This window comes from Microtus ochrogaster, linkage group LG9 (genome assembly GCF_000317375.1).
Source record: "Microtus ochrogaster isolate Prairie Vole_2 linkage group LG9, MicOch1.0, whole genome shotgun sequence".
Lineage (NCBI taxonomy): Eukaryota > Metazoa > Chordata > Mammalia > Rodentia > Cricetidae > Microtus > Microtus ochrogaster.
The window spans coordinates 460,956-483,212 of NC_022034.1; the positions used below are offsets into that span (position 1 = coordinate 460,956).

The window sequence follows — 22,257 nt, forward strand, 5'->3', positions numbered from 1 at the left end:
TGCAGTAGGATCAAAAACCCATTGCCATTGTTCTTGAGTTCTCAGTAGTCCTCATTGTCCTCTATGTTCAGCGAGTCTGTTTTTCTTTATCTCTCTGTCTCTTTCTCTCTCTCTGTTTGTGTGTGTTTCTCTCTCTCTCTCTCTCATATTTTTTTTTTTTACCAACTTACTTCATGAAATCTATAACTTCGGGCAAAGGATGAGCTTCTTTATGCCATAGGCAATGCAAATCAGGGTGCTGAACTGTCTCTCTAAACTAGTCATGCAGTTAGGTCTTGTGAACTTTGTTTGCGTGGAAACAGATAAGTATTTTGTGATCAATTTAGTTTGAATTTGTAATAAAATAACTTTATGTTATCAGCAGAAAACATCACAAACCTGATTTCTAAGATTTTTCAATCTTATCAAGAAAAGTTTTCCAGGTCAAGCAGCATGGCACCCATCTCTAAACACAGCACTCAGGAGGCAGAGGCAGGCAGATGATTGTGAGTTCGAGGCCAGCATGGTCTACAAGAGCTAGTTTTAGGTTAGGCTCCAAAGCTACAGAGAAACCCTGTATTGTAAAAGCCAAATAATAATAAAATAATAATAATATAAAATAATAATAATAATAATAATAATACCACCTTTCCGGCTTCAGTTTTAGTCAGCTGTCTAAAGTTAGTTCATTGTGTGGATTGAGGTCTGATGGGCTTTTCCTTGCTCAATTTAACATTTCTTCCTTTTTTCCTTCCTTCTTTTTTTCCTCCCTTCCTTCTTTTTTATTTTTATTTATTTTTTTTTTAAGACAAGGGTTTTGGTGTAGCCCCAACTGTTCTGGAACTTGATTTGTAGATCAGACTGGTCTGTACTCATAAAGATTCACCTGTCCCTATTTCCCAAGTGCTGGGGTTAAAGGTATGTATCCAAGCCAGGCTTCACTCTCTCCCCCTCTCTCCCAATTGACAAAAAAATCAAGGCAACATGACCTTATTTGGTTTCTATTTCACTAAACTTAGTTCAAGACAGAAGAAAATGCAAGTTTTTTGTTTTTGTTTGAATTTTCCTCAGTTTTCCTTATATTACTGAAAAAGTATTCATAGTTCCCATTTTTTTTTAATTTCAGAAAGTCAGAGAATAAAATAACCTCAACTATGTATTGTGTTTTGACTATCATAGGTTTACACTCTTTTAAATCAGACTCTTTACCCTAAAACTTACTTAAGATATCTGGAGAGGTTGTCATTGGCTTCTTTGTTAATTTACATAATTATATTTTAGTACATATACGTGTCATAATTATATAACATATGTATATATGACATTGTGTACATGTATATGTACATGTATATACCTATATTTATGTCCTTGCATGCTGTAAATTTTTTACAGTTATACATGTGTAAGATATAATTTGTAAAATACATGCTAATTTTTCAATGTTTATGTAATAATGAACCATAATTTAACTATTTTTTCTTTTGACAGTCTTTTTGTATTTAAAACCTAAAAATTTAGTAAATTGATTTTTGAAAATTTTAATATGATTTTACATTATAGAACACTGAGATTACAATCTTCAGAATAATTTAGATTTTGTTTTTTCATAATAATATTTTTAGTAATTCTTCTTACTCATTTTTTCAAAAAATTTTGTCTCATATGAGTCATTATAGAGTTTGAGTGTAGCAAACCAAGTAGTTCAAATTGAAAATAAAATTATTTTTAATTTATTATTTACTTTTTAAATTTTTACTATTAATTTTTAATATTATTAAAATTTCAGAATTTTTCCAAGGGATTATTTTCAGATGAAATTTTATAGTGTCACCAAGTATAATTTTAGGTAATTTTGCTCAAAATTTCATACTCTTAGAATGAGTGACAGTAGTATAACTGTGTATATAACATAGCCAAAATAGGCCACAACCAGTAAAGTCAGATGTTTAATAAAGTTTTTTTTGTGATTAGATAAGTCCCATGACATGTCATATTATGACACTAAATGCATTTTAGGCAAAAATTGTACTACCATCCTCAGATATCAGTTTATTTCTATTTTAGATGGCCATCCATTGCTTATAATGACAGGAATGAAAGAGGTTTACTAAAAAGTGTTTCGTATGAATCTGAACTACCCAATATTTTGAAATGTTAGTCTGTTTTGATTGTACTCTAAACATATATTCTTGACATTAATGCTCTATTTTTTTCTGCAGTTAACATAAATCTCTCTCTTTTCTGTCTCTCTTTCTCTCTCTCTTTTTCTCTTCCCAGAAGTAGCATATGGGTTTTTCCTAAACTGGCATATGGCAATCATGGATGAGGAAAACTGTACCTCGGTTGTAGAGTTCATTCTCCTTGGCTTTTCTGATGTGCCCGAGCTGACGTTCTTTCTGTTTCTGGTGTTTCTTCTCATTTACGGAGTGACAGTCATAGCAAACTTGGGCATGACTCTGCTGATTCAAGTCAGCGCTCAACTTCACACACCTATGTATTTCTTCCTCAGCCACCTGTCCTTTTTGGATTTCTGCTACTCCTCCATCATTGTGCCAAAGGTGTTCACTAACATCATTAACAGGGAAAAAGTTATTTCTTACCTGGAATGCATGGTGCAATTTTATTTATTTTGTGCTTTTGCTGTCACTGAGGTCTTTCTATTGGCTGTGATGGCCTATGACCGCTTCGTGGCCATTTGTAACCCACTACTGTACATGGTCATCATGTCCCCAAGGCTCCGCATTGTACTGGTGTCTGGCTGCTACCTCTATGCGTCAGTTTGTTCTCTGATTCATCTCTGCTTAGCCCTTGACATCCCATCGTTTAGGTCAAATGTGATCAACCACTTCTTCTGTGATCTGCCTCCTCTCTTAAGTCTTGCTTGCTCTGATGTTACCAAGAATGAGTTATTCCTGTTCGTCATTGTCAACTTCAATGAGATTCTCACCATTGTAATTATCTTCATCTCCTATTTGTTAATTCTTGTCACCATCCTGAAGATGCGCTCTGCAGAGGGGAGACGCAAAGCCTTTTCTACCTGTGCCTCCCACCTCACGGTCATCATTGTCTTCCATGGAACAATCCTCTTTATTTATTGTCAGCCAAGCTCTGGCAATAGTGTAGATGTTGATAAAGTAACTACAGTTTTCTATACTGTGATCATTCCCATGCTGAATCCCCTAATCTACAGTCTGAGGAATAAGGATGTGAAAGAAGCTCTCAGAAAAGTGTTAGTTTCTAAAAAGAATTCTCTCCTGGAATTTTTATTTCACAAAGTTTAAGGATCTATATTGAAGTCCCATGTAGTGACAAATATATTAGTTGAATATGGAGCATAGAAAAATAACTATTACACAAGGATGTTAATTAATAGCTCTTAGTATTCACATATCTTTTTGAATCTCTATTTGTAGGAATGAGGGTTTATAATGGTTGTATTTATGATTGTTCTTTAATTTGTAGCATTTTAAGCCAATATGAGTTATAACAAGATACAAGCACTATTTTTTAAATATTGTAAACCTTTATTACAGCATAATTTAAGGAATATATGATCCATTTAAAAATGACTTCCTGATATTTTACAATGAATAACAAACTTATAAACAAGTATCTGGACTTTATACACTAGCGTATATCATATATACATTAGGCCTTTTGGTGTTTCCTATACTCTTTGATATTCATTTTAACATTTCTTTACAAGAATTCAAGAAATATTATTTGCCTGTCATAACTGAAAAAGTTTTGGGTCCATTTTTGTTTATATTCCTTTGTGGTTTTTTTTGCTTTTGTGTTTCTCTGTATTGGGCTTTAAAATCATTGACCTGTCTCATCAATGTCTACATTTATGACCTATCACAGACTTTTTTCTACTATTATCTTGAATCTAGTGAGAGCAAAGCATATACTTCACTTGTAAGTGCATTTCCAGCCTCTGTTAGTTCTTTGCGTATGTAGTTGACCTTAATAAACTATTCCTTTGCCACTCTTACAACTACGTAATCAATGTTCTTTCAGGCAGACTTGATTCATGTTTCACTTCTATAGTCCAGGATGATTTATATCGATATCCACATCATGTTTACATGTTCAAGTAAAACATTTTTTTAAATAATTATTTTATTTTTAAAAAGAAAATAAACTATCTTTTTTCATTTTACATACCAATCCCAGTTCCCACTCCCTCCTCTCCTTTTCTTCACTCCACATACCCCTCCCAAATCCTCATCCACTCCTCAGGGAGGGTAATACACATTGCTTTTGGGGAGGTCCAAAGCCCTCCCTACTAAATGTAGGCCGAACAAGGTATCCATCCAAAGAGAATGGGTTCCCCAAAAGCCAGTACAAGTAGTAGGGACAAATCCTGGTGTTACTGCCAGTAGCTCTGCAGTCTTCTCTAGGTATACAACTGTCACCCACACTCAGAAGGTCTAGTTTGGTATGATGCTAGTTTCTTCCCTCTCCAGCTAGAGTTGGTGAACTCAGGTAAACTGTTTCAAAGGGTGTCCCCATCTTGGTCTTAACCTCTTTGCTGGAGAAATGGCTTAGTTTTTAAAGCTAGGCTCACAATTAAAAATATAAACACATTAATCCTATTATCTATAAAATGTTAGAATAAGTGTTAGACTTTGTTTAAGAAACCAAAAAAGATTGGGTGTGTTGTATAGATTAAACAAAAGTTTTTATCACAGTGAGAAGCACTTCTACCTATATACTTAGAAGACATGCAAAAGAAAAATTAAAATCTTGAACTTGTGACTCTGATAAGAATAGTCAGTGTTTACTAGAACTTGATTGATAGTTTACCAGAACTCCAATGATTAATGTTAAGACTCTGAACTTTTGAAGTCTTAATACAGTACTAGCATAGTAAGAGAAACTGTGAAAGTTAATACTGATTTCTTGCAATTATATTTACTAATGTATTTTCTGTAAATAGATATGGTATTTCAATTCATTCCACTACTTTTTTCATGTAATATTTTGAGTGCTATTTGAAAAACTGTTAGAGTTATTTAAACCAGGGGCCTAATAAATACAATTAAGCTTTTTGCAGAGTCCACAATTTGGAAACTAAAGTACCTTTGAGGAATTGCCAAGACAATCATTTGTTTCATCACTCCATTTGTGATTAATCAATTCCTTGGTGAAACTATTTAATTGCTCACTTATATTCTCATGAGAATTTAGATACTATTTTATGGACCTCAATAGGAATTAAAGGCCTAAAAACACACCTGCTTTTTCAAAGAATCATAAGGGAGGTGTTTTTTTCAAAACACACTGAAAGTGTGTTCAAAATGAACAAATTCTACAATGGATTTATACTTTTTGTTTAAGTATTACACATGTTTTCTAGTTGAAACTGAACTGTGTTTCATAACAGTGAGGAAGGAGGTGAATGAAAGAAGTGGCATTTGTCTGGTAAGTGTTTTGATGAAAATGCTCAGATACTGATACTACATAGGATTGTAGTGGTTCAGTTCTCATAATCACTCTCTAGAAAGCTGATGATTTCGAACAAAACTGCAGCCATTGAAGTTATTCAAACCAAAAAGCCAGCAATACATCCAAGTATACTTAAAACATGATATTCTTAAGACATCAGTCCATATTATTAGACCCCGAGGTGACATCTAAATAAGAACACATTTATCATTGTGAGGGATTTGTTAATAAATTAAACACAGCAGTGAATGGTGGAACACACCTTTAATCCTAATACTTGGGTGACTAAATAGGTAGATCTCTGTGAGTTAGAGGTGAGACTTGCCTGGTCTAGCAGTGAGCTCCTGGCCAACCAAGCCTGCATAGTGAGACCCAGCCTCCAAACAGTAACAAACAAAGGATCAGAGATTTAGATTTCTGTTGAAAGTGAATTTAATTTGTTAAAAAAAAAAACAAAAACATTGGTTTCCTCTTATGTTAGCTTAATGATATCATTCCTTATAGACAAACATGTAAGAAGCCCACTGGAGTCATCATAGCACCAAAAGAAAATCTGTGAAAAAAGCGTTAGAATTTAGTATGTGGAACTCTGGGTAATTACATGCAGATTTCTTGGTCTCTGTCAGAAATACCCTATTCTTGTCTACAATTTTTCTAGAACATGTTTTATTTTCTTCTTTTATGACTCATCTGTACTTTGACTACATTTAATATTTTATTTCCCTTTATTCAATTTTGTTCCAGGTTTAAGTTTACTTTTCACTTTATTATTAAATCTTGACACATGAAATAACCTTGCAAGACTATCAAAATTAATCTTTCCAATAAAATTGAATTTCTGTCACCTATAATTCATTGATTAGAAGTGGTAGTCTATGGTAAACTGTTCCATTAGCAAAGAAAACAATTTTTTCATAACTATTCAGACCACTATGACATTTAATTTTGCATGTAATTTTGAGCCTCCTTTTTGAGGTTGTTCTTCAAATGACAAATATAAAAAAAAGTGACTAAATACAGGCAAGTCATTGTATTCAAGCACAGTTACTTGATACTTTATGTAAATTTGCCTTTCTCTTGCTGTCTCAGCTAATGCCCTTGCTTCAGGTTTAGTTAGGTCGAAATCTTGTGTCTATAGTTATAAATGAAAGGACTGTCATTTTGTCATTTCATGAGATTTGGCACTTCTTGTGAGTAATCCACTTATATTTTAGGAATATAAATATACATATAACATATAACACAAACACATATAAAAAATAGTTGGCTACTAGCCAAATGGCATTTTCTTTCTCCAATTGACTTCAACTACTAATTTTATGTGAAATTATTTAGCTTGAATTTTTAACCTGTATAAGAATTTTTTTTAATATTTATTTATTATGTATACAAATTCTGTCTGTGTCTATGCCTGCAGGCCAGAAGAGGTCACCAGACCCTATTACAGATGGTTGTGAGCCATCATGTGGTTGCTGGGAATTGAACTCAGGACCTTTGGAAGAGCAGGCAGTGCTCTTAACCTCTGAGCCATCTCTCCAGCCCTGTATAAGAAATTTTTGCATAATCATATAGATCATGGGTTAAAATAAGACAATATTGATATCTAAAGAGATCAACTTATTTTGTTTTTTAGTATGTTGACAATGAATACTTACTAAATGTTTGGAATATAAAATGTGGGTTTGAAAACACTTTATATGTCCACATAGTACTGTAGACAAATACTACTATAATGTTTAAGTTGAATATAAGAAAATAAAACTACAAATGAAATATTCCAAATCACAGAAATAGAAATGCCTATTTATTTAAACCCAAATGGAAACCTTTCTTTTATGTAGTAGTACTAAGTAATACTTTGTCTATCCACATTAATGGGTTTCCTATGTATCATTATGGTCTATACAGATCTGCAGCCTTACCAAGGTCACTGAGAGAAAATGAATCAGAGGGATAGACAAATATACGTGCCTCAGTTTTGAAATACCTAATTAAAACAAGACAACATTCTTGAATGTATTTTATGAGCAGGACTGAGCTGAATGCAACTAATTTAAAATATGATCAAATTTTTTATAATTTGGATTCTATATTTAAACACATTGTAAAATCATTCAGAATTACTATTTTGCCACTGAGAATTTGAAGAGGGTGGGGAAGGAAACAAGCTTTCATTTGTGTAAATTAAGAAATGAGCCATCATTCTCAGATTATGGATGATATTCCTTAACCATGGTGGATGTTTGTCTTGTTGGGCATTTCCTTGGTGCCAATCTACAGAACTGAGAATCGCTGAAGAATGAGTCTTAGTCTATGTTTTTTTGTTATTCATGGCAGTTGAACAACTCTGAAAACTTTATTTGTTCTTTATGTGGGAAACACACCTCAAAGTGAAAAACAGTCTTTCTACCTTCTGTTGGCAAAGATTCTTCTGGAACTGAGACATTGTTCCTTACTATACCTATTGATGAGAGAGATAGAAGAAAACAGAAAAATTTATTCATAGTCATAAAACTACACACTATTTAGAGTAACCTTTTGCCACTGATGATAGAGAGTGCTGACAAAATTAAAGGTATCTTAAGAGCCACAACCAGCATGATGGATAAATATGAGACACGAAAACTTTAACACAAATTATAAATTCAACATATAACATTAAGATAGCAAAATTATCAAATAAATATGCTGTTATTCTTACTCTATGAGATTGAATTATATTACAAATAACTCTGCTATTGATTTTGAAATTTAATTATTTTCTCAGTTTCTATTCTATCTTGGCTACAGAAACCAAAATTCCTACAAATAATGAGTTTGGGGAACAGTACTGTGAAGACTGAATTCTTTCTCCTGGGATTCAGTGATCATCCAGAGCTCCAGAGTCTTCTGTTTGCTGCATTTTTCTTCATCTACTCTGTTACTCTAATGGGGAATCTTGGGATGATCTTACTGATTACTGCCAGTACTAACTTACACATCCCCATGTACTTTTTCCTCTGTATGCTGTCCTTCATAGATGCATGCTACTCTTCTGTTATTGCCCCCAAGTTACTTGTGGATCTGATTTCTGAGAAGAAGACAATTTCTTACAATGGCTGTGCTACACAGTTGTATTTTTTCTGCTCTCTGGTTGATACAGAATCTTTCCTCTTGGCTGCCATGGCCTATGACAGGTATATTGCAATCTGTAACCCCTTGCTTTACACTGTAATTATGTCGAAGAGGGTGTGTGGTCAGCTTGCAGTGGGAGCATTCATGGGTGGAACTATGAGTTCCATAATCCACACCACTAATACTTTCCAATTGTCATTCTGCTCCAAAGAAATTAACCACTTCTTTTGTGATATCTCTCCACTCTTTTCCCTGTCCTGCTTTGATACCTACACACATGACATCATTTTGGTCGTCTTTGCAAGTTTGGTGGAAGCTATCTGTCTCCTTGCCGTTCTCCTCTCATATGTGTGTATTATAGCAGCTATCCTTAAAACAGGTTCTGCAGAGGGAAGGAGGAAAGGGTTCTCTACTTGTGCTTCTCACCTGATAGTGGTCACTATTTATCATGGAACCCTGATTTTCATTTATTTGCGCCCTAGTACAGAACATTCAATGGATATTGACAAAATGACTTCTGTGTTCTATACATTGATTATACCCATGCTTAACCCTTTAATATATAGTCTCAGAAACAAAGATGTCAAAATTGCTTTTAGAAAAATTATTAGCAAAAAATTATTTTCTTAGGTAAATGAAAATAAACCTCACGACTTTAGCAATTACTTTCATATTTTTCTTTTTAATATTTGGAAAAATCATTGAATATTTTAGCTCCATACTGTAGGAAAAAATGAGGTTCCAACCAGAAAGTCCTGAACCTAATTCTAAAACTAGGATCTTCCTTATCCCACTTATCTCTATCACTTCACTTTTTTAAAGTTTCCACGTTTAGTATTTGTTTCATGTAAGCTTGACTTTTCACTTAACTTCAATGACACTAATACTGTCTTCTCTCTACTATTTTCTTTTCTTTTTATGTATTTATTTATTTTTTAATTTTATTGCATTCCAACCCCAGTTCTTCCTCTCACTCCTGGCCTCCCTACTCTGCATTAGGGCTGAGCATGGTCCTATCATAGGGAATGGTCTCCAAAAAGCTAGCTCAGGCACCAGGGATAGATTCTGGTCCTACTGCCAGGGAGCCCTCAGACCAAGGTACATAACATCTCTCACAGGCAGAGGGCTTAATTTGGTCTCATAGAGGCTCCACAAATGTTGGTCTAGAGTTCATGAGTTTGTACGAACTTGGTTGAGCTCTCTTTGTAGATTTCCTCTTCATGATCTTGTCCTCCCTTGTTCATATATTCCCTGTTCCCACTCTTTCAATGGATTCCTGGAGCTTGGCCTGGAGCTTGGTTGCGGATCTCTGCATTGGTTCTACCAATGACTGGATGAAGGCTCTATGATGACAATTGGGATATTCACCAATATGATTACAGGAAAAGGCCAGTTCAATGACTATACAGAGGAGTTGGAGAAATCACACTATTAGAGAACTAATAGTACACATGAAACCTCTAGGACAAAAAGAAGCAAACTCACCCAGGAGGAGTAGATGCCAGGAAATAATAGTAATAAAATCATCAATAATAAAAAAAAACAAATTAATAAAAAAATGAGGACTGAAATCAATAAAATAGGAACAAAGAGAACAATATAAAGAATCAACGAAACAAAAAAGTTGGTTTTTTGAGAAAATCAAAAAGATAACCAATCCCTTATCCAAATTAACCAAAAGGAAGAGAGAGAATATCCAAATTAACAAAATCATAAATGAAAAGGGGGACATAGCTAAAATTTTCAATAGTCACTGAATCTTCTATTAGTTCTTTGAAAATGCAGTATAATGTGTTTGCATTAGATTTACTCTCTCTAATTCTGTGTTCCATCCCACTTCACTATACAGTCAGCTTTGTGTGTTCCTTATTTTTCACTCATAATATCTGTCTGTGATCTTCCACTGGAGTATTGTGTTTCATGTGTCAAAAAGTTTATATTAGAATAAAAAATAAATTTGATTTGTATTTTCTCTTTCATTCCGACTCACAAATAACATGTACCCACTGTAGCTTACTTGTTCAAATAGAACTAATTCTTTAATTATTCAAATATTAACCTGTACTTTTTTGAATACACTTTTCATTCAAAAATGATGATTTGTATTTTAAATTTTAATTGAACGATGGATGTGATTTTATTCTTCTTTTGAATACTCATATGGTTTACCTTTTCTACCTGCTTTGTAGTTTTATTGTGTTCTGTAGTTCTCCCAGAGTCAGTCATTCCTAATCACTTATTAATACCATTATGTCAATTACAGTGCCTTCCTTACTGTAAAAACTGAGTGGTTTCATTTTAAATGGAATAAATATCAGTTCACTATTCACTGATTGAGTTTGTTTGTATAACTCTGATATTTAAAAAGGTGAATTTTCCTCTTGTTTTGACTTAACTGCTAAGAGTGGACATTTCTACTCTTATATTTTGTAAGATATTACCAAACAGGTTGTTGGCTCCTCAGAAAAGAGCATACAATATGTAAAAAACATCTGTATTTCTTCCAGTGATTGAAATGTATATTTTTTAATGATTGAGTGAGCGTTAAATGTCTTGATCTCTAATTATGGTGGCAAAATTGTCAAGGGGGATTTTGGTAATAAGGGCACAGACAAAAAATGGAATGTATGAGTGGTAGGTGATGGCTTATTTGCCTGTTCTCCAGAACAAATAGGAAAACTATTGAAGAAATAACAGAAAACAAACAAGACAAACTTAAGATTAAATATAGAGGATGAATTCAAAGGAAAGGCTCATGATACTAAAAATGTATAGTAAGTTTTGATTCTAAACCAGCACTTATTCACTGCAGCATGCAATATTTTATAAAGAATATCTTCCATATATATATCTGAAATTTAATAAGACCTATCCAACACTGGCTTTAAAAATTGAAGAAAGAAGGCCGGGTGGTGGTGGCACACGCCTTTAATCCCAGCACTCGGGAGGCAGAGGCAGGCGGATCTCTATGAGTTCTAGACCAGCCTGGTCTACAAGAGCTAGTTCCAGGACAGGCTCCCAAACCACAGAGAAACCCTGTCTCAAAAAAACAAACAAACAAAAAAAAAAACAAAAAAAAAACAAAAAAATACTGAAGAAAGATTTGTACCTTAATATTGAATGCAGTAAATAATTCAACTTGAATAGCAAAGAGGAAATATGCTTTTAAGTTTCCGATAGATCATTCTTTGTAAATAATTGTGGCATTCCAACCTTCCCCTCAGACAAAGATTTTATAAGATAGTGTAAAGTGCATTGCTTTAGGTTTCTTTACTCAAGTGTGCTTTGGAATATGACATCTGGGACTTAGACGACAATGTAGTTGAAACAACTAAGGAAGGGTATAAGATGGTTTGTATGGACTGCATGAACTTCTATACACAGCTCTACGCCGGACTGAAGGTGGCAAAAGGAAAACCATAATTGGATGTTGTACAGATTTGCACATAGGCCTGAGGCTAGAAGTCATGGGTTGGTTATGGCCAACTGGAGAAATGAATTCTAAAGAGGACAGTGTTTGAGACTCAAGTCTGCATTTCATGATACGATGATGAAAGTAATGCCATCTTTTCTGTATGCACTAAGGACGTAGTTCCTCATATTTGTTTTAGTGTGGTAGTAGACACGCTCATGAATACTATCCCATATTATATTATATAATGTTTGCATTAACTCCTTGTTTAAGAGTTGAAATCTATGTGAATTGACTATGACCAAAAACTTACTATGTAAATGATCAAATACAGATTTGAATCCATATCGGTCTTAAAAAACAATTTCCTTTCCTTTATGTAACATTTTGCTCAAATGCAAATGAAATTATCAATAAAAATGGTTGAGTCCTGTTAATATGTAAACATGATCGATGTCTTCATGGAAGAATCTCTGTTTGTCTAAGGGTTCAGAACTTGTACTGATACACCATGAATAACATTAACCTTGTTCCTGTTCCTGGTCTCAGATTCTTACAAATTAGTCTTTCATAGATAAAATTTTATAATTGTATGTTTCAGCATCTTCAATTTCATACTTGTAGAGAAGTTGAAAAACAAAAACTTTTTTTTTTTTTAGAAGAGTTGCTTTTTTTTTTTTTAGTTCAGGTTTATAGCTCAATATTAGGGTACCAGCTTAACATGACCAAAGCCATGACTAATTCCCAACAGAAAAAAAAATCTATCTGTATCTTGCTTTGTGTTGCCAATTGTTATATTTAATTAACAAGAGTAAATTCTTCAGAAAAAAGGCAAACATTTTAATCATATAAAAAGCCCAAGCTGATAAATATATCCACACATTTATGAAAGGAAAGCATGAAAAAATAGTCTCCCTAAAATACAGCCATCAAAAACTGGTTTTTGAAATGGGGTCAAAAATGAACAATTGCCACACTGTATGGGTACAAAATAGGTGTGGTGAAGCTAATTTTAGTTGTCTGTTTTGATTTACATTTTGAAAAAAATATTGTTATTATGTATATTAGCTCCACCTGCTCAGTCTTACTGTGTCATTTGCTACAAATCCTGTATGTAAAGGATGTGTGCAAAAGAAAGGATGTTCAAGGTATAAAAGAACATAATATTCTAGGCAGTTTCATGTTTCCTCTGAAACCCTGCTGACTCTCTGGCTATTATGTTTTTGCTGATTTGGAGGTTTTCTTTAGCTCTCTAAAGGGCTAGCATACTTATAATAGAAAATTCTAAGGTTATGTGGTTTTGTAACTGACTTATCTGACAGTTTTAAAGTTATCTACTATATTTCGGTATGATGATTGTTACACTAAAATATTCGATGCGTTCCTGTGGGAAATATTGAGGCAATGTTCAATGTGATGTAACTACCTATATTTTCTAATCATGTTAATCAAATAAAGAATGTTCCTCTAGAGCTTTGTTAATTGTTTGGTGTGTGTGTAGATTGTTTGTAGTCATCCTGGGACACTTCTGATTTTTATTGAACTCCTCTTCCATGCTTCCCTTCTTCTAGGGATACACCCTTCTACAGGCTGCACTCTACTCTGTCAGCATCTAAACTCACTTTCTAAGAAGCTATCATCCCATGTCATGCCAATTCCATGCCCATATCAAGACAGAGCATGGGAAGAACATATGATTAAAACTGATTGGTTCATGGAATTTCTGAAAGATACTTGAATTTTAATAGAGAATATGCTTTTTTCATCCTGTGATAAAACATTTAGGGTAAAATTTTAGGATATCAGAAACAATGAACTAAGATGCCAACTAAAGATAAACTTATGAAATTATAAAATATACTTCTAGGTATATTAGTCATAGACTATGTCTACTTTTAAACTTCTCACTTCACAAAAATATTTGTTTGTCACTGAGTCAATGATTACTGTCAAGTAAGGTCAAAGGATGCTCCTGGTACCAAGAAAAATCAGAGTCATTAATCTGTCTAGACATGAACACAGGAAAAATTGTGTCTAAATCTGGGAACAACTCTGATCTACAGGAGAACAAGTGTATTTCAGTGACATGAATATAGTATAGGATTTCCACTGGCTGACAAATTTTAAATGCTTTTTAATCTCATATATAAGTATAGTGCATCTTGGTCACTCACCATTCCCTTTCTCCAGTTTCCCAATTTGGTAACCTAACATATGTACAAGTGTCTTACAATTTCAAGTTGGTTTTTTTATAACCCACCAATAAAAATTTGCTGAACATAAATTTACGTAGTAAAGTCATTTAGTAAGGCATGTGTCTTAGTGTTTATTGCTGCCATGAAGAAACACAATGATCAGAGCAACTCTTATAAATGAAACATTTTATTGTGGCAGCTTGCTCACAGTTCACAGTATCAGTCCATAATGGCAGGGACATTATGAGATTCAGACAGGATTGATGCTGAAGTAATAGCTGAGTGTTCTACATCTTTAGAAGAGTCACAGAAGTGTTATCATATGTTAACTTTGTTGCCCTGAAAGGTGTGTTATTTAGTTTCTGTGATAGGTGTTACAAAGACTAAGTGTCAGAAAGATAGCTGGTGAGGCTTTTTCAGAAGCAGATATCCATGGAGGTCAGTATCAGTTTCATTGCGGACCAGATCAGTATTAAAATAGCATAGTTTTTGTTCAAAGAAGTAGTTCCTTGGCATTATTATAGCCTCAGCTTTTTAAAAGCATTCTCAAGATTAGTGTGGGATTACAGGTCAGTAGAAGTCATTGACGTGCTGAGAATAAATAAGACAGCTGGAAAGTTCCACAATGTAATTTGTCATGGTTCACTACTTAACAGAAGGGAAAAATATCCAGTAAGGAAGAATGTCATTTATAAAAAATTATTATAGGAATATGTTTTTAATCAGAGCTGGGAGAGGAAAAAGATATTGACAACCCGAATGAGTGGCAGAGTAGAGAGAGTTTTGCCCTGGTTGGACAATACCAGTGCTTCTTGCTTTTAATTTTTTAAATTATTTAATGTCTTATTTTTAGTTGACCCAATAGTATACAAATTTATGGGCTGCAATGTAATGTCAAGAGGTACATGCACATTATATAACATTCAAATTATCACAATTGTCATATTAATTACCTAGAATATTTATAATTTCTGTGTGGTTCAATGATAGAAATAATCTCTCATTTTGAGTTATATAGAATAGGATAGTTGACTTTACTCAGAATAATTTGTACTACAAAGTCAAGTTTATTCAACCTTTTCCATTCAAAAAATTAAGCATAAAATATGAGTAATGAGTACATAAATATTTAAGTAGATGTTTCATCAGAGGACATAAAATTGTCAAAAACATCAGTATGTCCCAGGAAGTGAAAGTTATAGGCACTCTGCTGCCCCATAGCTGACTTCTACCTTGTACACCTTTACTTATCTGGCCAGCTCAGCATCTCTGATTCCAGCTTATGCATCTGAATTCCATCATCCTACCTAGATATCTCCAGAGGTTAAGGTGCATATTTCAGAGTCCTTTCTTCTTGGGCATATAGATATAAAGAACTTTCTTTACCTTCCCTGACTTTCAAATTCATATAATTAAAAAAATATAATGAAAAATGTGGAGGCCCAAAAATACAAGCCTCTTTCCACCTTGTCTGAAGTTCAGAGAGTTTCAACCTGCTCAAAGTTGTTAACAACAAGTGCCTACACACGCTGACCTAAAGTGTGGTTGCTTGATGTTTTGCTTTAGGAAGGCCGAAACAGGTAAATCCACTCCACTCTAACTAAAAGTCAGATAATTCTAGCTGCTTTTCCTTCTTTTGGATTAAGAGGTTTGACCTTGAGAGTGGCTGCCTTCCAGACTCTTGGTCTAGGGTGGGTTCACTGCCTAAACCACAGAATGCCTTTCTCAAGAATTAATGACTTGATGTCTCAAGCTTGAAGAATGTAATTTTTCTAGTTGTTCTTTGCATCGTGTTAACGTGGTGTTTTGCCTCCTTCCTGATTTACATATTGAGGTTTAAAAGTGTATGCAAAATTAAACACAGGTGAATTTCAGCATTCACTGTAACTTCTTCCCTATATTATCCTATGCTTCTGTTTATTATTCTTCATGTCTTCATTGTTCTTACTTATTTTTCTAACCCCCATGCCTCTACACTGGTAGGTGGTATACTTGTCAAAACTGTTCTCTTACAGAAAAACACACAAACAAATATGATGTAGTGAAACACAGAGTATTTTTTAAAACTACATGAGGTTTGTACATAGCAGTTGTAAAATATATATTATAATAAACAATAAATAATTATAAATAGTTACATGAGGCCTATCTTTCATCATATCTAATTTAAAGTAATAAAATCATCTGCTTATAAATTTATATTAAAATATGTATGCATATTGAGAAATATCTATTTAATTAAAGGCAACGCTACCTCGCAGGTATTTTTTTACACTTGATTTTACATCCTTGTTCCTCAGGCTGTAAATCAATGGATTGAGCATGGGGATCACAAGAGTATAAAACAATGAGGTCATTTTGTCTTGATCCAGGGAATAGGCAGAACTTGGCCTGAAATACATGAAGAGCATTGTTCCCTGGAAAATTGCAACAACAGTCAGATGGGAAGTACACGTGGAGAAAGCTTTGAATCTCCCCTCAGCAGAGCGAATCTTCAAGACTGATGAGATGATGTAGCAGTAAGAGACAAGGACTCCCGAGATGGTGCTCAGTTCAATAAACCCAAATAGGGTGAATATGACGAGTTCATTGACCTCTGTACCTGAGCAAGATAGTAATAGGAGAGGAGGGACATCACAGAAGAAATGGTTGATCTCACTGGACCCACAGAAACACAAGCGAAATGTCAGTGTTGTGTGTGTCAAAGCATCTACCATTCCAACCAGATAAACTACAGCCAGGAGCTGATAGCACACCTTTCTGGACATGTCTACTGCATACAGCAAGGGGTTACTAATAGCCTTGTACCGATCAAAAGCCATCACTGCCAGAAGCACACACTCAGCATCTGTAAAAATGCAGAAGATGAAAAACTGTAGAGCACAACCAACAAATGGAATTGAATTGCTTTTGGCCACAAGGCCCATCAGCATTTTTGGTCCAACTGCAGTAGAATAACAGATGTCAGAGAAAGAGAGGTGGCTGAGGAAAAAGTACATTGGTGTGTGAAGCTGGGGCTCCATTCTGATCAATGTGATCATTCCAAGATTCTCAATGAGAATAATGAGATAAACAATTAGAAAAGTAGTAAATAAAATCACCTTGATTACAGGGTTATTGGTAATTCCCAAGAGAAGAAACTTCGTGGCTGAGCAGTTCCCAACCTCCATTCTTCTTTGTTTGATGAGCTGTTTCCAAATAAAAGGATAAGTTAGGGATTGTTTTATGTCTAAAATATTGTTATTATGTTATATGCTGTTATTATACATTATATATAATACATATTTTTTTTTCAATACAGGGTTTTTCTGTATAGCTTTGACTGTCCTGGAACTTGCTCCGCGGACCATGATGACCTTAAACTCACAGAGATCCTTATGTCTCTGGCTCTTTAATGCTGGGATTAAAGATGAGAACAACGACCTGGCTCAATATTTTTTTCTTTAAATTGGTGTATGTTTTCTCAGTAAACAACATAGAAAAATATTATTTTAAAGAAACATTATTATAAAAGTCTATTTAAGTTGTTCATTAATAAATAGTTCATGTAAGTGATTTATCTTGATGATTCAGACACACACTTTGACAGCATATTTGAATAAATTAAATATTGACTCCATATTAAAAATAATATAAAATCAAAGAAGGATAAGTCAGAAAATAAAAGGGAGCAAAATTCATTTGTTTGATAAAAAGAGCACATTTGTTGCTGAAGAAATATATTTGAGATTCCTTGCTCAGCCTAGATATAGTAGGGAGGGCCTTAAACCTTCCCCAAAGCAATGTGCCTTACCCTGTCTGAGGAGTGAATGAGAGGTTGAGTATGAGATTAGGAGAAGGGAAGGAAAGGGAGTGGGAACTGGAATTGGTAAGTAAAATCAAAGAAGATCATTTGTTTTGTTTTGAAATAAATAAATAATTAAAAATAAAAGAATCTATTTTGAACAAAAGGGACAAAAGATTTAAAAAGAAATATATTTAAGTTTAACAGCATTAACACTATTAATTTTGTTGCATAGACATTAATAATTGGAAATTATTCTGTTTAGTGTGAAGGTTTTGTTAAATAATCAATTATGTTTGAGGACATGTTCTACATGTTACCTTTGCTGTTTTCTCAAAATATTTATAATCCATTTATTAAATTTACCAAATTCCAAATTATAAATGATAAAATATTTAGATCATGAGAAGGCATGAAATCAAGCAAGATAGAATAAAGATTCTACTAAGTACAGTGGCTTCTCACTAGTTCTTAGCTTAAAAGGGTTTTTACAAAATAAGTGGAAAGATGCCTAACAGTTTCTGAAGTTATACATGTCTTGTCATCTCCTTTATATTTGCACTTATGTGTGTATATGTATGTCAGAGCCCTAACATGAGTCTGTCTTTTGACGTAGAAATATTGGAATGTAGATGGAAGTCTGATTCTTACTTTTTATACTCAACTGTAGTTGCACTTAATTACTCTATTCTTTCATATAAACTGAAATTAATATATGCATGATGATTTGTGTCATTAATTGTCTTATTATTTAGTAAAACACAATTTAGATTACATGCATATTACTTCTGTAAAGTGATTTGCAACATAATGGTTTACCGATGACTTCAGAATAAATATGAATAAATAAATCCTTAAAATGTTTATACAAATAACAAGTTAAGTAATTTAATGGTTTACTGATGACTTCAGAATAAATATGAACAAATAAATCCTATTTAAAATGTTCATACAAATAGCAAGTGAAGTAATTTAATAATACATAGTACAAACCAGAAGATATCATTGTCATCTAGATTGTATATTATGTTTAACTTCATCAGTTATTCACTTACACATTACCCAATACCAATACCTCAGTTTCTCAAAGAAAACTGAATTATTTCAATATAAATAAATGAACAAATAGAAATAAATAATTAATGAATGAATAAGAAAGAAGGAAGGATGGATGGAACAAAGAAACTAACATACCTGAGTTGAGTCTTTCTGTTTTCATCAGTGATGCATGAACTATATGTAGATGATCTGTTATTTTCACTCGAATGCTACTGGAGCATAAATATGTCAAAACTCTTCTTGGGGTACATTCTTTTATTCATCAATGGCTAATTAAATTCCTTGATGATCTTTTCCCCAAGGGATACTATGGCAACTTCAGTAAAGTTGAAATTACACATTTTTACAAGTACTGTATGACTTAACTGGCACCATTGATTTCCCTACTTCAGCTCAAAAATGGTTATCAAACAACACCATTCTTTTTAACAAAGACAAAAATGTACATAGTTCAAAATGATCTATACGTTAATGTGTTTCTGGGTGTTACAATAATAATCCATAGAGAAAATATAGCACATGTATACATATCTATATTAAATTCACTTTCGCAGTAAGATATAGAAGTAGATGTGTATTATATATAGTCAAATGATATGCTAACTCCTTTTCATTCATCTATTTGGATATTCCAGTAACAAGGACATTTATGTGGTTTAAGATAAAGACAAAAAGTTATATCACTAAAGCTTTCAACACAGTAATCACTGCTATAATATTCAAATATGCTTGCCTTAAAACGGTAAAGATAATATGTAATTTAGAGATATTATAACTGGAGAACTGATGAGGGTTTTTATTTGAAAGTTAAAGTCTGTAAAAGAAGAACATGATTCATACACAAGTCTAGCCATTTTCTCAGTTTATATTTCAGTCATAAATATTTTCAAATAACTCCATACAATGCAATATCAAAAATATCAAACCCATAAATTCAGGGAAATAACACTTACAATTTGATCCTTTTATACTAGACTTTTTTGAGACAAGGTAAATTGTGTTTTATTAAAAGATATGATACATGACATGAGAAAAATATACAAAGAATCTGAAAAGATTAGTTACACTCTGAAGAAACAAAGCATGCTATCATCAGAAAAGTGTTTCCAGAATATACAAAGAGCACATAAATTCAATTTAAAATAGACAACAGATGTTATTCTTTAATTTTATTGTTTTTTAAATTGACAGTAGGTTCTTCCCTCAGATAATACATTCCCAACCACAGTTTTCCCTCCCTCTGCTTGTCCTAGCTACCCCAGTCCTCTCTTTCCCCACAGATCCACTTCCCCTCACCATTTTCTCTTCAGAAGAGCAGACCACAATCAAACAGACAAAACAAGATACAATAGGATATAGTGAAACCCTAATGGTTTTTCTCCTCAGTTTGTAGAACTTTGGTTAAATGTGAGGGACAGGTAGAGAAAGCTTTGAACCTTCCGTCAGTAGAGTGGATCTTCAAGACTGATGATGTAACAGTAAAAGAAAAGGACTCCTGATTTTGTGCTCAGTTCAATAAAACCAAAAACAATAAATAAGGTCAATTCATTAACTTGTATGTCAGAGCAGGAAAGGAGGTAAAGTGGAGGTAAATCACAGAAGAAACGGTTGATTTCACTGGACACACAGAAACACAAGCGGAATGTCAATGTTGTGTATTTCACAGCATCTACAATACCTACCATGTAAACCACAGCTAGGAGTTGGTAGCACACTTTGCTGGACATATCTACTGCATACAACAAGGGTTTGCTTATTGCCTTGTACCAATCAAATGCCATCATTGCCAGAAGCATACACTCCACATCTGTAATGATGCAGAAGATGAAGAAACTCATAACACACCCAAGAAAAGGAATTGAATTGCTGCTCCTGGCAAGCAGATCCTATAACATCTTAGGGCAAACTGCAGTAGAATAGCAGTCATCAGAGAAAGAGAGATGGCTCAGGAAGAAATTTATTGGCATGTGAAGCTGGTGATCCATTCTAATCCAAATGATCAAAAAATCCAAGACTTTCACTAAAAATAATGAGATAAATGAGATAAAATAAATAAACCCTAACCCTAACCCTTCCCAGGGAAGCCTGCTATTTTATTGAAGGGAAACAAAGAAGTGGATCTGGGGGATATAGGAGAGTGTGGGGGGTGGACAGAGGGGAAACTGTGATCAAAATGTAATGTATGAGAGAAGAATTTAAGAAAAAGCAAACAAAAATACATATACATCATCAATTATGGTAATCAAGAGAATTTTATAGTGATGAATATTATGCGTTAGTATTATATATATATATATTCAAACTTGCAACATTTTCATATCTACTACATTAATGTACTTAGGTGTTAGAACAAATAGATATTTTACTGGTTCAAACTATAATTTACAACTTCCATCTATGCCATCATTACAATTTTTCAGAAAAAAAATTTCCAAGCGTTATAAATAAACGTTCAGGCACATGTGACAGAATTGTTTAGGACCACGTTTTCATTTTCAGTTTTTGTAGAGCCTCTTTCACATCCGTGTTCCTGAGACTGTAAATCAAAGGGTTCAACATGGGAATCACAAGAGTGTAGAACAATGAGGTCATTTTATCTTGATCCAGAGAGTAAGAAGAACTGGGGCGAAAATACATGAAAAGCATAGTTCCCTGGAAAATGGCCACTGTGGTCAGATGGGAGGTGCAGGTGGAGAAAGCTTTGAATCTCCCCTCAGCAGAACGGATCTTCAAGACCGATAAAATGATGTAACAATAAGATACCAGAACTCCTGAGATGGTGCTCAGTTCAATGAAGCCAAAAACAGTAAATAAAGCCAGTTCATTGACTTGTATATCTGAGCAAGAGAGGAGGTAAAGTGGAGGCAAATCACAAAAGAAGTGATTGATCTCATTAGACCCACAAAAACATAAGCGGAATGCCAAGGTTGTATGTATTAAACCATCTGTTGTTGCTACCAGGTAAACCCCAGCCATGAGCATGGAACACACCATGCTGGACATGTTCATTGTATAGAGCAAGGGGTTGCTGATGGCCTGGTACCTATCAAAGGCCATCACTGCTAGCAGAAGACACTCAGAATCTGCAAAGACACAGAATGTTAAGAACTGCAGAGCACAACCAACAATGGAAATTGTTTTCTCCTTCACTAAGAGATCCACCAGCATCTTGGGTCCAATTGCTGTGGAATAGCAGAGGTCACAGAAAGAGAGGTTGCTAAGAAAAAAGTACATGGGTGTGTGGAGCTGAGAGTCCACTCTAA

At 33.8% G+C, this 22,257-nt stretch overlaps 4 protein-coding genes and 1 pseudogene across 4 annotated transcripts in view; 2 read left to right on the forward strand and 3 right to left on the reverse strand.

The window, feature by feature from the left end:
* Nucleotides 1-2,297: 2,297 nt before the first annotated feature.
* Nucleotides 2,298-3,260, forward strand: LOC101986780 (olfactory receptor 5L1-like). The gene has a single exon (XM_005363270.2). It carries the CDS (start codon nt 2,298-2,300, stop codon nt 3,258-3,260), a length of 963 nt encoding a protein of 320 aa, XP_005363327.2.
* A 4,960-nt stretch (nt 3,261-8,220) lies between these two features.
* Nucleotides 8,221-9,174, forward strand: LOC101986502 (olfactory receptor 1020-like). Its single transcript, XM_005363269.2, has one exon. It carries the CDS (start codon nt 8,242-8,244, stop codon nt 9,172-9,174), a length of 933 nt encoding a protein of 310 aa, XP_005363326.1. The 5' UTR covers nt 8,221-8,241.
* A 7,211-nt stretch (nt 9,175-16,385) lies between these two features.
* Nucleotides 16,386-17,330, reverse strand: LOC101993937 (olfactory receptor 5W2-like). Its single transcript, XM_005363455.2, has one exon. It carries the CDS (start codon nt 17,319-17,321, stop codon nt 16,386-16,388), a length of 936 nt encoding a protein of 311 aa, XP_005363512.1. The 5' UTR covers nt 17,322-17,330.
* Nucleotides 17,331-20,360: 3,030 nt separating this feature from the next.
* LOC101994226 lies at nt 20,361-21,389 on the reverse strand (annotated as a pseudogene).
* Nucleotides 21,390-21,469: 80 nt separating this feature from the next.
* LOC101994519 (olfactory receptor 5W2-like) overlaps nt 21,470-22,257 on the reverse strand; it is a 6,920-nt gene continuing 6,132 nt past the window's right edge. Inside the window, exon 3 of the mRNA XM_005363456.2 lies at nt 21,470-22,251. Coding sequence (XP_005363513.2) covers nt 21,470-22,251 — 782 coding nt within the window. The remainder of the gene's footprint in view (nt 22,252-22,257) is intronic.